The sequence below is a fragment of the Leuciscus leuciscus genome (genome assembly GCF_965113295.1).
Source record: "Leuciscus leuciscus genome assembly, contig: HAP1_SCAFFOLD_437, whole genome shotgun sequence".
NCBI lineage: Eukaryota > Metazoa > Chordata > Actinopteri > Cypriniformes > Leuciscidae > Leuciscus > Leuciscus leuciscus.
In genome coordinates this window covers 4,839-22,936 of record NW_028118302.1, presented here as the reverse complement: position 1 = coordinate 22,936, position 18,098 = coordinate 4,839, and the positions used below count along the sequence as shown (strand labels likewise).

Sequence of the window (18,098 nt, the reverse complement as noted above, 5' to 3'; positions counted from 1 at the left end):
AGTGATAATCCAATGAAAGTGATGTGGTTTGCTGGAATGGTAAGTCCTTAAAAGCAACTCCTCGATCCAGCTTTGGTCCTCTTGACAGAGACCCTGTTTGTTTGCCATGCTCCTTCTTTTATGCTGGCTATTTCCTGTTTCCTGTCATGTGATTGCTCACATGACAGGCAGACCATAATCATTTAAAGACATACACACAAAAAAACAGATAAGAGGAATAAAATGGACTAAAAGGACTAAGACAACATGTAAACCTATTAAAACTCTAATATACATAAAAAGATAGTGCTGCTTCTTTTAATACATCAGCTGGTTTTAATGATGAACAGTTTTTACATCATTGTGAGTGTGTACAGCTTCGGGCTGAGGTGATTGCTCTTAAAAACATTGTTTTAAAATTGGAGAAGAATTTTAAAGACTCTGTTGAAAGTAATCTTAATCGTGAAGTGTATTTTAGAGAGGCTGTGGATTTAAAATTGTGTAAAATGGAGGAATCTATAAAGGATGCCGTGGGAACACTGGAGAGAGAGGTCATCGAGTGTTTCAAGAGGAGAGACAAGAAATGGGCGAAACAACTGGAGCAAAGGAAGGATCCAGAAGCCATTATCTTCTCTCCCACTGCGACGACCAGCCCGGTTTCTCCCACGTCAACCCCTGGCTTTCCTTCGGCCAACAATCCCACCACCTCAACCACTTCACGACCCCTCAACAGAGCAACTGATGGAGAATTCTGTGCCACAATACCAGCTGGGCCAGACTTCGACCCCATAATCTCCATCCTTCCCTTCTCCAGAGAGCAACTCGCCAGCGCACAGGGTGCTGATGACACTCTCCAGGGACTTACCATCTCTCCCACCACTCAACCAACCAACCGGGTCGAACTGCGGGAACACCAGGGCTTGATGTATCGGCGGATCCAGAAGGGGGACGACAACATGAAAATCCAGCTCGTCGTTCCCAAGCCCCTGATCCAGCAGACGATACAGCACTTCCATCTAAAGACCGAGGAGAAACATCATGGACGGCTAAAGAGCCTCCTGCAGATCTTGGAAGTTGCCTGGTGGCCCACGATCCGCAGCGACGTCTGGAGATTTGTCGCCGATTGCAAGTTGTGTGGTGTGGAGACCAAGGAGTGTGCAGTCATCAATCCTAACAAGAAACCACTTCACCATCAACATCATCACCGTTCATCAACACTGAAAGAGACCCTTAAGCCGGATAGAAGGAATTGCCAGGGTGAGAGGCATGCCAGGAAAGCTGGGTATTTCAAGACCCTGGGAGGAATGGCGTCACCGACCCAAGGACACCCAGGCTGGTATCGGATTCCACCTCTCTCTGGTGTTCCCATAGATTCCTCCGGCAGACTAGTGCCTATGTGGGAGGGCCTAGTTTTATCTAATTTATTACAAAGACATTTTAGGACACACATTCAAGAGGATACCCACTACATGGACAATGGCTGACAGTACCTTCAAGGGACTAGTACCTTCCCCGGGGAGCCGTAGGCTGGGGGGGGGGGGACTATGTGACACTGTCACACATGACACATGTTTTAACCACTCTGTATATTATAATGATTTTATGTATATTAGAGTTTTAATAGGTTTACATGTTGTCTTAGTCATTTTAGTCCATTTTATTCCTCTTATCTGTTTTTGTGTGTGTATGTCTTTAAATGATTATGGTCTGCCTGTCATGTGAGCAATCACATGACAGGAAACAGGAAATAGCCAGCATAAAAGAAGGAGCATGGCAAACCAACAGGGTCTCTGTCAAGAGGACCAAAGCTGGATCGAGGAGTTGCTTTTAAGGACTTACCATTCCAGCAAACCACATCACTTTCATTGGATTATCACTACAGTTGGATTGTATATACACCGGTGGACACTTACACATTGGGACTTACAGCACGCAAGGACTCTTAAGGACTGTTTTAGGGTATGGAACCAATGGACTATGCTTTTAACAGCCTAAGGCTTCTTTGTTGTATTGTGTTGTTTTAAGTTCCTGGTAGAAATTGTAAATACACTTCATTTATTCACTTTATTTCTGTTGTTGTCTCATCTTTTAAAACACTTAACAAACTCACACAGTTTAATCTGGCCCCAATTTTAGTTAATGTAATTCAACCGAGAAGGCTGATTGTTACAGCTGATACATTCAAAGTCTCATTTTCAAATAAAATTAAATCATATATCCTAAAACCCCTTAAATGTCTCTGATCGCCCATAAACACTGATCTCAGTAAAACTGCAGTATTTTATCTTGTAAAAATAACAGTGAAGTTTCCACACAATGAAGCGCTTTATTTCAGTGTTGAGCAATAACATCTTTATGAATGTTTTAAGTGTGTTTGACTCGAGACTGAAGTGTTGTTGTGCGAGATCTGTCTTCTGCTCATGTGAGACTCAGATGCATCGCTGGATTCATAATTAATGCATCCAGAAAACAGTGAATGGTTACAGACAGACTGATTGTGGGACGGTGGAGCGTCTGATTAAATAAGGTTTCTCTCTTTCACGGCTCATTTTGCTCTGAATCAGTTCATCTGTGACTCTTGTACATGATGATCTAAACAGCGGCTTTATGGAAGATGATTAATAAACTAGTCAAGCAACAACATGTTTATGATTCACTTTACAGTATGAGTGTATGATTAAGAAGAAAAAATAATCATGCTTTATAAAAATACATGAACAACCATATGAGAATAGATAAACCAACAATTAACTGAAAAAATATTATCAAAATAATTTCTTATTATCTTCAGTAATATTAATAAAGTGCTGAAAAATGTATATTAAGTTGATATGTGTGTGTGTGTGTGTGTGTGTGTGTTGGGATATGTGGTTTACACGGACAACACGCCGGACATTTCACCTGGGCTCCCCGGACCTAAGGGTAATACGGGGACTATGCCAAGGTCCTCATAAATCAAAGAGTGTAACTGCATTTGTTAGTGTCTGAGCAACATAAATTCTCTTTTTCTTTGAAAGTCCTTATTTACCACTTGACCTGATTTTGAGTGTATCCCAGTTAGAGTGCGGATCGGGCCGAATTTTTCTGTCCGAGCCCGGCCCGCGTCCGACAGAGCAGTAACCGAACCCGACCCGAGCCCGACAGGCATAAAGATATTTATGTCCGAGCCCGACCCGAGACCGACAGTTAAAATCCCATTTTTTTTCTCATACTAATGACACATGTACGTTTGTTTGTGTGGAAAGCCCGCTTTTATTAAGCAACTGAAGGAAGGCATTCGGAAATGTCAACAGGATGAGTGCATCAGCGCGCACGGAGAAACAAGCGCACTTAACATGGGCGCGCATGCACGTGTTTGGTTGTCACGGCTACATAAACAAATTTGAAATTTGCGCACACAGGAAGACAGATGTTATGGTACAATTTTACATGCATTTTAATCACAAAAAATGAACGTTTGCATCAAGTGAAAGCATCAGGCACATTGGCTAACGTACCTACATAATAAGCTGTTTTAAATTTAAAATGTTCAATGCCTTATCGCGCTGATGTGACCGAGCCCGACCCGAACCCGAACATAATTTCTAAATATCTGTCCGAACCCGGCCCGGCCCGTCGGGTACCGACGGGTCCCGTCGGGCTCGGGTCGGGTATCCATCCTCTAATCCCAGTGTATAGAACAGCGACCCCACAGCTGGGTTTTATATTGCAGTTTCATACACATTTCTGATACACACGGTGCATTTTGGCGGGCCGTCTTGTGATTGGCTGGTTTGCGCACGTGGGCGGTAACAAACGGAAGTCGACGGGAAACTCCGCCCAGAAGCATGGCCTCGAGCAGTCGCTAATTAAATGCCTAATGGACCACACCTCGCCTCGGAAGTGTCAGCTCGACGTCATTGGATTTACTGGATTAAATACATACAGGTAATACTTATATTTATAAATATAGTTGCATTTTTGCATGAAGTGTTTCCTATTTGCAAGAAAGTGTAACTTGTGACTTACAATTACTGTAAAATGCTATATATTTACCACAATGTTAGCTGAGCTAGCTTGAGTGGCTATCAACATGTCCTCAGGCTAAAGAGGTGGAGGACATCAGGTAGAGATGAGGACAGAAGTAACATTGCCAGCAGGTCAAATTTGGTAGTTTTGTTTTTAAAATGAAAGCTAGCTAGGTTAAGTTGAGCTGTGGCTATCGCATGGCTTAACGAGCAGGGCGTAGCTAGTTAAAGCCTTAACTTTTACTACAGACATTGTGTTTGTTTTATAGAATTAAATATTTTCTTAGTAGCCCAACATTATTTTGTTTAAATATGAAGTTGCAGTGACACAGGAAGGCTGTGATATCATTAATATGAGTGCTTTCAGGCCATTAAATAAATGTAATGTGTTTATGATGTTCTGTTAGTGTACTAAACCTGTAAGATAAATTAATTGGTACCATAGTAACCAACCACAATGATCAATATACAAAACATGCTGTGTGTAGAGTGTTATTTAAAAAAAAAAAAAAGTTAAAAACAGTGTTTTTATATTCTTGACTTTATTTAACTAACTTTGTGAAATTGATAGTTCTCATATAAGAAATGCTTTAACCATAGAACATTTCACATACCAAAATACTGTACATTTCCATCTAGCTTCAGGTGGAACATGATTTTTATTGCTTTTGTTAGCAGTTTGTCAGCACAACCTAACCAGCACACCATAGATGATACTGACCATTACAGACTGGTAGAACAAGTCATCAAATGCTGTGTTCATCAGAGTGTAGTTTTATATAATGATTTATATAATTATATATATAATGTTTTTATTTTTATTTTGTATTCCTTTTTACAGGGCCTTGATGAGATAGATAGATAGATAGACACAAAAGGTAGATTTTTATTAATATCTTGCTCTGATTGTTAATATCAGAAAAGTTGTCTGTTTTTAATCAAGGTCTTTCTGTCAACAGTAGAATGGTTTATTTTATTTTTTTATTCAGATGTCAAATGTCCTCTCTAGTATCACGTTCCCAGGACTTTCTCTTTATTGTCTTTTGTCTCTGTTTCATCTTCTACAGCTGACCACTGAGAGCAAGTGCAGCCATACAGCCGTCAGCCACCCGAATCAGACTAGTCCAGAGCTCAGCCCACTCACCAAGGTTGGAGAGGTAAATTAAATCTCATGTACAACTTATTTGTGGCAAAATGTTAAATCTACCAACCTATTTCAATATATATATATATGTGTGTGTGTGTGTGTGTGTGTGTGTGGTCGCCTGAGTAGAACATGCTTTATGTGGACAGTCGCCTGAGTAGAACATGCTTTATGTGGACAATGGAATGGAAGGACATTTGTCTAAACGTGCTTTTTCAAGCTTCAGTCAGTATAATATCTGAGTGTATGTGTATCAAACCCTGAACCCCACCCAAACATGACTTGGGAGGTCCATACAGTTTAGAGGGTCCTGTCCCCAGAGGCATCACTTGGGTTTTTAAGAACACTTGGACTGCAATATTTTTTGTTTGTTTTTTTCTTTTTACAGGGCCTTGATGATGAAATGGCTCCAAAGATGTGTGGAACCACAAATCCCCCATCCACAACTGATGATACTGAAGAGGTATGTCCTCACAAAAGATAGATTTTTATTAATATCTTGCTCTTGATTGTTGATATCAGAAAAGTTGTCAGTGAGTTTTAATCAAGGTTTTCCTCTGTCTTTCTTTGAAGGAAGAGGCCACCACTCAGAACTATGCTCAACTTGCAAAACTCACACTTGCACAAATCATTGTCTTCAATCGAAGACGTGCTGGGGAAGTTTCGAAAATCCGCCTCAAAAGTTTTCATGAAAGGGACAACACAAAGCTCCATGAAGATGTTGCACTGGGGTTGTCGAAGACTGAACAGAAGCTTTGTAACTATTTCAGCCGAATTGAAATCATGGGGAAAAAGGGCAGAAAGGTTGCCATTCTGCTCACACCAAGTGTGGTGGATGCTTTGTCACTACTTGCCAGTAGAAGTACTGAATGTGGCGTTTGTGCCACAAATGTCTTCCTGTTTGCAAGACCAACGTCAATGAGCCACTACAGAGGACAGGACTGTTTGCGTGTTCATGCAAGCCAGTGTGGAGTTAATTTAAAACACAATGAACTTGATCAGGTTGCAGATTTCCTGGGTCACGACATTCGTGTTCACCGCGACTTCTACAGATTACCAGTTCCCACAACACAACTGGCTAAGATTTCCAAACTCCTCTTGTCAATGGAGAAAGGAAACCTTTCCAGCATGCAGGGGAAGTCGCTGGATGAGATTGAAATTGAAGGTTTGTACAGACATTAGCCCTTGTAGATATTATCTGAGTTTTTGTTTTTTCCTTTGAATGTTAATTTATAAACATCTAGACTTGGCGTCGTCAGCATCCTTTTCCAAGAAAAAAAAATCACCTTTCATGTCCAAATATGAGTCGAGGACTACTATTCAGAAATATAAACTTAAGTCTACAGTATGGCTGGACAGTAATTCAAAATTATGTTTGTGTAGGTGCAGTCGAATTACGTTAATATTAACATAACATATATTGTGTAATCATTTATCTTATGTGCTCATGGACCACATTAAACATAAACGGGTATAAAACGGGTATAATAGCTCAAAACTACTCAAGTAAAAATAGTTACTTTGCAAAACTGCAGCCAGTGATGAGTCCAAAACCAGCACATCCAGTGCAAGTAGACTTTGACTATTTAATTTTACTTAACATTATTTTATTTATCCACTATATTGACAAGGCCTTTTTGGAGGATATTGGTTTACGTGTGGCCTTTTTGTGCACTTGAGCTTAACTGAGACTTGAGAGTTTGTAGACGCTTAAATAGATGGTTCACCCAAAAATGAATATTCTGTCATTTACTCACCCTCAAGTTGTTCCAAACTTGTCTTTGTTCTGCTGTACTAGTCAATGGCTGGCAAGATCTGCTTGGTTACAAAAATATATAAAATATCTATCTTTGTGTACAGCAGAACAAAGAAATGTATACAGGTTTGGAACAACTTGAGGTTGACTACATGAAGACAGAATTTTCATTTTTGGGTGAACAATCCCTTTAAGAGGCTGTTGTGTCGACCCTGATTTATTGCACTATTGAGGTGTTCAGTTTTATTTAGATTTTAGAAAATAAACATGACTTCTCATTTTACAAATCAATTGTTTCTTATTTTCACCTGCATCTCTCAGGTGTCAAGGACTAGTGCATCTTTGAGCCTTAATTTAGTACAATAGTGGAGCGGCTAAGTGATATTATCATTCAGTTTATGATACAAGCGTGAAAATTGGCATGAGCAGTCTCCATGGGTCACTTGACAAGAAAATTGTCCGAGCCACTTGAAATTTCAAGATTTTTAATTTTTCAAGATGGCCGAAAAATTGCATTAGCAGTCTCTGATGGTCACTAGACAATAAGCCACCTACAGCTACTTGAAATTTCAAGATGGCCACCACCTTAGTGGAGCAATTAGGCTCATGGCAATTTTCATGCTTGCATCACCAACTAAATGATTTATTAAGCCTAATTGCTCCAGTAAGGTGGTGGCCATCTTGAAAAATGGCCGCCATCTTGAAATTTCAAGTAGCTGTAGGTGGCTTATTGTCAAGTGACCCACACCCAAAGAGACTGCTCATGCCAATTTGCATGCTTGTATCACCAAATAAACCACTATATCACTTAACTGCTCCACTAAGGTGTCAGCCATCTTGAAAAATGGCCACCATCTTGAAATTTCAAGTGGCTCGGACAATTTTCTTGTCGAGTGACCCATGGAGACTGCTCATGCCAATTTTCACGCTTGTATCATAAACTGAACGATTCTGCCAAACATAAGCACTTAGCCACTCCACTACAAGTAAAATACTAAAGTACTGTTAAAATCACTTTTACTCAAGTCGTATTGGTATTGGTAACTTGTTGTAATAGAGTAATTTATGCTGCAAGGTATCTGACTTTTTACTCAAGTATGGTTTTCAGGTACTCTTTCCACCTCTGAGTTTTACTAATGCCATTTTCCAGATGAGATTGCATTAAGTGATGCTGAAGACAGTGGGAGCGAATCTGATGACAGCAACACAGATCTCACCGCATCAGAGTTTGGAACTGTGGAGCCTATGGCTATTGACTCTACAACCACAGAGCAAGATCATGACATGGGAGACTTTGGTATGTTAACTCAATTCATAGTCACTGCTGATAAAATGTATTTTTTCCTGTGACAAAAGTAACTTGTTAAATTATGTTTTCAACAGGATCAGTGTCATTTGTGTCGTCCAGAGTAAGTGAGAGTGTACCTCCCTCTGAAGGTAAGATTCAGATTCAAGAGGTTTATTGTCTATGCACAGAAAAAAACACAGTGGTTTATACCCTACAATGAAATTCTTACTTTGCCCAACTCCCTTAAAGGGATACTTCACCATTTTTTTCATATTAAACTATGCTATTCCCTTAACTAAGACGAGTTGCTACATACCTCTCTCGTCTCAGTGCGTGCACTCAATCGCACGCAGCGACACTTTGAAAGCACGTAGCTGAGCCCAGTTCATTCATTAGGATCCAAACAGAGATGAAGCTAGAAGCGACCAAACACCTCCACGTTTTCCCTATTTAAATACAGTTACACGACCAAGTATGGTGACACAACGTGGCACTTTTCTAAGCGTTTCTAAGCCACGTTTTATTTTGTGTCACCATACTTGGTCGTGTAACTACTCGTGTAACTGTATTTAAATAGGGAAAACGTGGAGGTGTTTGGTCACTTCTAAATTCATTGCTGTTAGATACCATTGAATATACTGGGGTAAGCTAAGTGCTATCAAAGTGTCGCTGCGTGCTAGAGCGAGGTATGTATCAACTCGTCTTAGTTAAGGGAATAGCATAGTTTAAAATGAAAAAACGGTGAAGTATCCCTTTAACAGAAGGATTATTATGCACGTCTTTGTGATGTTTCCTGTCTCTGAAGTTTTAAACTATCAAAATGCAAGAGTAATCTTAAAGTCCGCGTGAACCGGAAGTTGCAAACGACTTTTCTCCAGTGTTATGACGTATTTCCCAGTGAAAAGGAATATTGAACAGAGGGCAGGGTTTTACTCTAGCGCTCCTCCTCTCCATCTCTGCTCATAACAGACTAATGGTTTGAGCGGAGTGGTTAAGTGTTTCCCAAACCAATTCTTCAAACCTACGTCATCGGAGAAGGTCCTCCAATGCAGAGGGGAGGGGCATTTTCAGATTTTGATTAAAGATTACGAAGCCAAAACATTTTTTTGTGTGGATTGACTTGCATGGATGAATTGTTCACCACAAAACGATCAATTTAGGCAAACAAAGTAAATATGGTCAATTTTGATTTCATGTGGACTTTAAAGAAAGAGATATAAATAAATAGCCCTAAATTTAACTGTACTGCATTTGTACAAAACATCTTGTCTGCAAGGGAGCATATACACTTACTTTATTATCAGGAAATGTATACTGAATTTGAGATAAAAGTAAAGTTACCTCCTTCTCTTCACATGTTCTCTTGATTGCCCATGAGTACGTTCTATTAATTCTCTTTTTAGCAAGTTAGTTAAAAGACTAAAAATGAATTGGTCTTGATGACTGAGTCACAACATGCCACAAAATCTGGAAGATTAAGAGGTTAAAAGTAGTATTAGGCTGATTGTTACGTACGGTTTCAATATCAAGACTAAACTTTCAGACCAAGTTCCATCACTTTTTAGCTAACCTTATGAAATCAGATTTAAACTGAGAATCAGACCTTAAACCCCATAGTCTTTGTTTCATTTAAAATACGGTGTGTTGAAGTACAATGCCAAAATTACTTAAGACATGTTACTAATTGTAGTATTACTTACTGCAATTAATTCAAATATCAAAAGGTTTGGCCACATAAATAGATGAACAGTAAAGACATTCTAAAAATACACTCCATATTGTCCACACTCTAATGTGGGCTAGTAAAGTTGGTGAAATTACATCGAGTGAGACACCAACTGATACCCAAAGTGAATTAAGAAAAGTAAACTGCAATTTCTTGTCAACTGTGGCATTAACTGAACTCATGTTTTGATGGCTTCAACTGGACAACACATTTTGTGATCTATTCATTTTTGTTTGCCTATCTTCCAGGGAATTATGCTGATGAGGAACATGGATCCAGAAGAGTGGCAAAGAAAGTGTGGTCTAAGGCTGAGGTCGCCACAGTAATGCGACACTTCAAAGGTCATATAAGCAGGGGAAAACTGGCCACCAAAACTGAATGCAGTCACTGCAAACTGGTGGAAGACCCCGTGTTGGCACAAAGAACAGTGCAAAATATAAGGGACTTTGTTCGAAATAGAGGAATAGCTGCAAAGAGGCAGTTAGAAAAAGAAAAGATTTAAATACACTAACACAAACATAGAAACACCACCACAATTGTCAAAGGAACACGCCAACCTTTTGGGACATTAGCTTATTCCCTGTATCCCCCAGAGTTAGACAAGTCCATACATACCCTTTTCATCTCTGTGTGTGCCGTAACTCTGTCTGACGCACCCACCGCTAGCCTAGCTTAGCACAAAGACTGGAGGTAAATGGCTCCAGCTAGCATACTCCTCCCAATAAGTGACACAATAACGCCAACATTCTCCTATTTACATGTTGTGATGTGTATAGTCACAGCGTGTACAAATAACAAGGTCACATGAGAGACAGCCATCTTCTAACCGTTTACATACAGGGAACTATATTCTCATAGAATTTACTATATAGAAGGCGAAGCACTGCTGGCTGGAGTGATTAGCGCAACCCTCTGAGCGAACTCTCTGCCCCTCACCATAGGGCTTCTCAGGCGCTGCGAGCAAATCCCTCCGCAGAAGTAGCAGTGCTTCGCCTTCTGAGAATATAGTTCCCAGTATGTAAACGGTTAGAAGATGTCTGTGTCTCATGTGACCTTGTTATTTGTACACGCTGTGACTATACAAATCACAACATGTAAATAGGAGAATGTTGGCGTTATTGTGTCACTTATTGTGAGCAGTATGCTAGCTGGAGCCATTTACCTCCAGTCTTTGTGCTAAGCTAGGCTAGCGATGGGTGCGTCAGACAGAGTTACGGCACGCACGGAGATGAGAAGGGTATGTGTGGACTTATCTAACTCTGGGGGATACGGGATTAAGCTAATGTCCCAAAAGTCCAAAGTTCCTTTAATGTTTTAAAAAGTGTGGCTCTTGTGTTTTAAGTTGTTGTCTGCCAATTCTTATTGTCATGGCACTTGTGTTGTGTGACAATCTATTGTTTAGCTCTTACAGGCTGTTATCTGGCTGTTAGTCAGTGTCACCAACTAACACTGGTGACGTTAAGAGTTGTGTAATAAAATAATAATTCAAGTCCCATTAATGCTTGGTGGTGTCAGGTTAATGTGTATTTATGGTAATGAGCATTTATGTTAATGAGCAAGTATTTAAGTGACGTCATTGTCCCTTTAAAGTCCCAATAATGTTTGTTTTGGTCCCTATAAGTCACATATTCTTCAAAATGAGAACTGTCTCTATAAACCACAATAATGTTAGGGTGGTGTGTATCACGCTCTGAGTCTGAAGGGTGTATCTGAAGTCTAAAGTGTCCTGAATTTTTTTCAAATTTTTTTGAGTGTTTTAATCTAACTCTCATAGCTCTAGGACCTCAGGAAAGGGTAGTCCATCTAAACCACCACCTGGCCTGTTTGGAGAAAAAGTCTGGCTAATCCACATAAACGTGTGTGTGTGTGTGTGTGTGTGTGTGTGTGTGTGTGTGTGTGTGTTTGAGCAGCTGCAGTTTCAGTTCAGTCACTGTGACTCTGACTGACGGAGGTTTTTGTACGACTCTTTATCACTGTGTGAACACCCAGTTACTGATGTAGTGTACACTCATACAGTAATAATGTCCAACATCTTCAGTCTGGACTCCACTGATGGTCAGAGTGAAATCAGTTCCTCCAGATCTTCCATTCCCACTGAATCGACTGAGACTCTCATCATAGAGATCATTTACCCCATAAATGATGAGTTTAGGAGCTTCTCCATGTTTCTGCTGATACCAAGCTAAATCATCGCCATTTATCCCAGCATCAGTTTTACAGTCTATAGTGGCGATTTGTCCTTCAGAAACATTCACAACTTCAGGCTGAGTCACAGTGATTCCTCTGGATGCTGTTGACAACAACATTATATGAGTTTCATCAAATGACATGAAGATTAAAGACTCAGAAATGACAAGCTTTGACTTCTGTTACCTGGAATAAAAGCGGTCAGAATCCAGATGAAGCTGCTGAAGAGATTCATGGTGTTTGTTGGGTTTGTACCGTGGTAAACAGCAGTGTGTTATAAAGTGTGTGAGTCTGAAGGCTATAAACACTCGGAGAACTGAAACACGTGCCGATGCAAAGTGACTCTCTGAGCAAAAACCAGCTGGAGGAAAACACACATGAAAATGAACACATGCAGAAGAAACTGATCCAGTTTTGTGGCCTTTAATGTGTTTTATTCTCATGATCCAGTGGAGTGTGTTTTCACTTCTGTAGGAGTTTAGAAATCATTTCTTCTTTATTCTGCACGAGTCTCTGGTTCAGAGTTCAGACTTTCTGATGAATCAAATGACAGTTTCATCACTAAAAGAAACAAGTATTTCACTGTGAACTCCATGAGAGGGCAAAGGTCATTCCAGAGGTCACAGGTCATCAACACTTATTAAAATGCTTTAAGAAACACATAATCATTTAGAAACTCCCAGTTAAGATGTGTAAAGATCAGTACAGAGTCTTTCTGATTATATTATTTATTTAGATTTAATAGTTTTCATGCATTAAGAGACATTTAGAGACGATGAGACTGTGTGTGTGTGTGTGTGTGTGTGTGTGTGTGTGTGTGTGTGTTCATTTGAGTGTGACAGAGGTTTTTGTACGACTCTTTCACTAGAATGAAACACTGTGGTTCACTTTCGGTGGAGGAACTAAACTGACGATCAGTAAGTCTTTTCTATTCTCTATAAAAATGTTCTCTAATAAGAAAATTTAAATTCATTAATTTTATTTTATTTTTTAGATTATTTCAACAAGATAATTATTCATGATGATCTTAAAATGCCATGAATGAACCTTAAAAAAAAAACATCTAAAAGATGATCTTATTTGTCACCAAGATAATTCATTTATTAATATGTTTTTGAAAAGCAATTTATCATTTAACTATTTTATTATTTACTTAACCCTCTACTGCATAGCGTTGCCCCCAGGCAACGGAAAGTTTTCTTAAGCCCTGTGTTCAGTACATTTTTCTTTAAATGATTGCAACCAATTAGAATGTTTGAAAAAGTATCAAAGAACAGTCCAATAAGGTTTGGGAGTCACTATCAAGCACCATTTGAAGGCGGGACGTCCTTTTCTGACACATGGTCACAGGAGCACATGGTGTGAGATGAAAGCAAGATTATTTGCTTTAGTAATCATATTTAAAATGACATGAACTGTACATAAAAAATATGTGTGTGTGTATGAAGGTGTAGAGAAGCCTTTTGGCAGGTTTTGTGAATTTATTTTTATTTTGCATGTTCACAAATTCAGTTTTTCTTCTTGTTGCCTCAGGGCAACGTTATGCGATAAGGGGTACTTTTCAAGGATGTCTTGGACAATACCTCACAATGGCAAATAATGTGTTACAAGTAGGGAAGATGTAGGGTTCCTGGGTGCACAGGAACACCCAAAGTCACCAAAGTGACACTAATGTGCAGCATCCACAGTCATGTTAGAACAGAAAGGGGCCATCTACAAACTGTTCCCACAAAGTTGGGAGCATGAAATTGTCCAAATTGTCTTGGTATGCTAAAGCATTAGGAGTTCCTTTCACTGGACCTAAGGGGCAAAGCCCAACCCCTGAAAAACAACCCCACACCATAATCCCCCCTCCACCAAACAACCCCACACCATAATCCCCCCTCCACCAAACAACCCCACACCATAATCCCCCCTCCACCAAACAACCCCACACCATAATCCCCCCTCCACCAAACAACCCCACACCATAATCCCCCCTCTACAAAACTTTACACTTGGCACAATGCAGTCAGGCAAGTACCGTTTTCCTGCCAAACCCAGACTCGTCCATTGGATTGCCAGTCAGAGTTATTTAAGTGTTTTTCCCTTTTTACTTAAATGATTTCTTGACATTTTTTAATAATTTTTTTTATTTTTGTATTGCTCTCTGAGAATTGTATAATGATCATTTTCTCTATGATTCTTTACCATTGTTGCATAACGTTGCCCTCAGGCAACAAAAAAATATTTTGGGGTGGGGGGGTTGGGGGAGGGACATTTTTCAATAAATCAATAAAATGTTCCCAAATGAGCCAGGAAATGATGTGAAATAATTTTTATCATGTGTCATCAAAATTCATGCAGTAGAGGGTTAAGTTTTATATTTCATATTGTTTTTAAATGTTATTTTTAATTTTACATTAATAATTTAATTATTATTGATAACACTTGATTGTATTTTAATGTTGCCTATGGATTGCAGTATTTTATGATATATTCAATTATTTCTTGATATAAATAATTTTGTCTATAATTTAACAATTAAGGGTTTTTAAAATGCATCCAAAGTTTGATAATACATTTTTTGTGTAAGCGTCATCATCAGACAAAGAGATATTTAGTTAATAAGCATTTTAAAAATCAACAATTTAAACTGTTAAGTTTGCTGATGATTATGATTGTGTCTTAACAGTAGAATTTAAAATATATATTGAAACTTTGCTGAAAATTACGATTGATTTTTTTGTGAGTATCAAAATGTATGAATATTTTTACAAATTAATATTGAAATTATTATTTAAAATTTTAAATCTTATGAAGAAATCACAATATATTAATCAATTTTCATGTGGACAATGTTGTTTAAAATAAGAATGAGATTAAAATGTTCTGTAACTTCTGAAAAAAAATAAAAAGTAATTTTTTTTTATTATTAAATTTAACAATTTGTATAGCCATTTTAAATGTCATATTTCATTTTACAGTAATATTTAAAATATTATTATTTCTAACATTTAGTTAATTTTATATATTGAAAAATTAAAATCTATTCAATAATTTCTTCATATATAGTTTTTGTCTATAATTCTTGGTAAATGTAACTATTAAGGGCTTTTTTAAATGCATGAAACAAAAGTTGTATAATGTGGAAACATAAATATAATCTTTTATAATTTTCATCAGACAGAAAGAAACTCAGTTGAAGAGCATTTTGAAAATTAATCATTTAAACTATCAAATTTGCTGATGTTTATGATTGTGAGTTTCTGAATAGCAGAATATTTTCAAAATACAATTAATATTGAAATGATCATTTAAATTAGTTTTCTAGATCTTATAACGACATCACAATATAATCATCAATTTACTTGGATAATGTTTTTCAAACTCATTCTGTGGATCATTTAAAATGTAACTTGTATATTTAAAATAAAATGATCATTCATGAATGTGTGTGTGTGTGTGTGTGTGTGTGTGTGTTCCAGCGGGTCCCTCCGTGTCTCCCTCCGTGTCTCTGCTGTCTCCCTCTTCTCTGCTGATCTCTGGAGACCCCCCCGCTCTGCTCTGCCTGCTCAGCTCTTACTCTCCACAGGGGGCGACGGTGAGCTGGACGCTGGACGGGTCAGAGGTCACCGAGGGGGTTCAGACCAGCGCAGAGAGCGAGCGGGACGGTCTCTACAGTCGCAGCAGCGTCCTGAGCCTCAGCAAAGCACGCTGGGAAGACACAGAGCGCTTCGTCTGCAGAGGAACACATGCCGGAGCTGCTCACGAGGCCTCGTTCCTCAAGAGCTCCGAGTGCTGATGTTTCTCCAGTGAAGACCAGCGTATCTGAGCGTCACGTGATTTACAGCTCAATACTGAAGCAGTCTGTCAATGTGCTGCCATTGCTGTTCATTCAATAAAGCTTCATCTGAACGCAAGCGCACATTTGTGTTGGACTGCATCATTGATCAGTGTGTCGTTCCTTCAAAGTCCTGCACTAAAGTTTCAGCGGCTTTTGATTGATTGTAATTAGGGGTGGAACAATAATTACAGTGGATAGTGACAATATGTATCGTATTATTCACCCAAAATGAAAATTACTGTGTTAAAAAATTCAAGTTTACAGGGTTTTCGTGTCACTACTACATTAAACTACTGTATATAATGTTGAATATAATGTATAATAATGCAATGGGGGAATATTTGTGGGTCCTGATAATGCCAAATGTCTGATGTTACCAGTAAAAAGTGGCCTACATTATTTTAGATATATCTAGTCAGAGACATCAAGCATTTTCGTCTGAAATAATTCAGTATTTTCAGCTTCAGAATCATGAATATTGTTATTCTGGTGTCTCTATTGTCCTGTGCATTGGGTTATCAGCACCAAGTCCAAGCCTATTCATTTACACACACAATGTTAAACCAAATGTACCATTTTGATGGAGTATGGCAATAATATGGTATTGTGAGTTCAGGATGGTGACATAAGGGTCTCGTTACACCCCTAATTGTAATAGTTGAGAACAGCTGCATTCAGCAGTAAATGTGAAATGAAGCTCTTGGGGTTTGAACATGGTCACTGGAGACGAGCTGCTCTATTCTGAGACCGTCACAATCACTAAACCTGACAATGCAAATGAGATTTACACCTCAAACTCACAGTTTCACTCTTTTACTGGTTCAACGCTCTGAACTGGAGCAGTTTCACTTCTGCTCATGAGAAATGAGTTATGAGTAATAAATTCATTAGTTTGAGATGGAGCAACTTGAAAAACTGATCAAAAACAGCTTTATGTTACTTATGATAGACAATGACTTTATATGAATTTAGAATAAGATATGTGTGCAATATAATCTACAAAAAACTACAAGACTGAACTAGGCACAATGTAATATTTTTGTTTGATTTTATATCAGTTTTGTAGTTTTCTGATTCTGAGCAAATTAGACTCAAACTCGTCTGTCACAGATTACAGTCTAATAGAGTTGATTTCAGTCATAAGTCAGTTTTGAACACGTGTAGTTCCTGTGTTTGTCCTCTGTCTGTGTGTGTGTGTGTGTGTGTGTGTGTGTGTGTGTGTGTGTGTGTGTGTGTGTGTGTGTGTGTGTGTGTGTGTGTGTGTGTGTGTGTGTGTGTGTGTGTGTGTGTGTGTGTGTGTGTGTGTGTGTGTGTGTGTGTGAGAGAGAGAAGGGGGTGTATTGGAATCCACTGCTGCTTCAATGTATACATAATGAGTGATTATAATCAAGGTATTAATCAATATTTTTCCTTGTAAATATCAAATGAGTTGAATGACTTCTCTGAAGATTTTACGTTGTTATAGAAGTTACCAGTGTGATTACTGAAATGTTTTTTTCCATTTTCTCTAATGTCTGTATTTGATATCTGAATGCAGTAACAGTGCTTGCTCATTTAGCCCGGCTTCCAGAAATGAAACAGGGACATGTGTTGTGTTTGAGAAAGGTCTTCAACGTGTTAAAACATATAGCGGTCACTGAAGCCAATAGTTTAAGGGACCATTTCTCAGTTAAAGCCTTACTTTCCAGTTAGACTAAGTGTTCCTCTCCTTGAGAGAAAGAACGCATTATCTTCATGTTTTGAGACGACTCTCCTGTTTATAATAAATCCAACCTTGGAAAAGCTGTGTGTCAGTGTGTGTGTTAGTCTTCTTGGTTACAGGTTAAGGAACCACTGGCATTATTGGAGATTGACTGAGTTGTTGTTCAGGACATGCTGGTGCCCAGCAACCCAAATCTGCGACCTGGAAGGTCACGACGTGCCTAACTTCAGAGTCCGAGTGTCAGCTGCATAATCAATGGAGAAATGCTTCAGTCTATCTGTATATGTGAGGAAAATTACTATAGGTGTGTTGGACATCGGCTGCGGCTGGATGTAACCGATCGGCGAGAGTAGCCGCGTGCAGGCGGGGAGGAGCTGCAAACGGAGACGTGAAGTCGGACACTTTCTGGTTCCCGTAGAGACCACTCATGTGGTGTTTGCATACTTTACCACAGCTGAAGTGAAATAAATGCAATATTTGCCA

The 18,098-nt window shown here is 38.9% G+C and overlaps 1 protein-coding gene, 1 long non-coding RNA gene and 1 gene segment (V, D, J or C); 2 read left to right on the top strand and 1 right to left on the bottom strand.

Annotated features, from left to right (window-relative positions):
• Positions 1 to 485: 485 nt before the first annotated feature.
• On the top strand, positions 486 to 11,536 carry LOC309491687 (uncharacterized protein; the record flags this gene model as incomplete). The annotated part of the gene is made up of 7 exons (XM_082190729.1): positions 486 to 1,367; positions 5,054 to 5,143; positions 5,519 to 5,593; positions 5,704 to 6,295; positions 8,037 to 8,183; positions 8,270 to 8,323; positions 10,149 to 11,536. 7 exons carry the CDS (start codon positions 486 to 488, stop codon positions 10,400 to 10,402), a joined length of 2,094 nt encoding a protein of 697 aa, XP_082046855.1. The 3' UTR covers positions 10,403 to 11,536.
• A 247-nt stretch (positions 11,537 to 11,783) lies between these two features.
• Positions 11,784 to 12,417, bottom strand: LOC309491689 (immunoglobulin kappa variable 1-6-like). The segment is given in 2 exons: positions 12,274 to 12,417; positions 11,784 to 12,190 (listed from the first exon to the last, which is right to left on the bottom strand).
• Positions 12,418 to 12,508: 91 nt separating this feature from the next.
• On the top strand, positions 12,509 to 15,994 carry LOC309491690. The gene is made up of 2 exons (XR_014203254.1): positions 12,509 to 13,004; positions 15,555 to 15,994. It is a non-coding gene; the product is annotated as an uncharacterized lncRNA (long non-coding RNA).
• Positions 15,995 to 18,098: the final 2,104 nt, after the last annotated feature.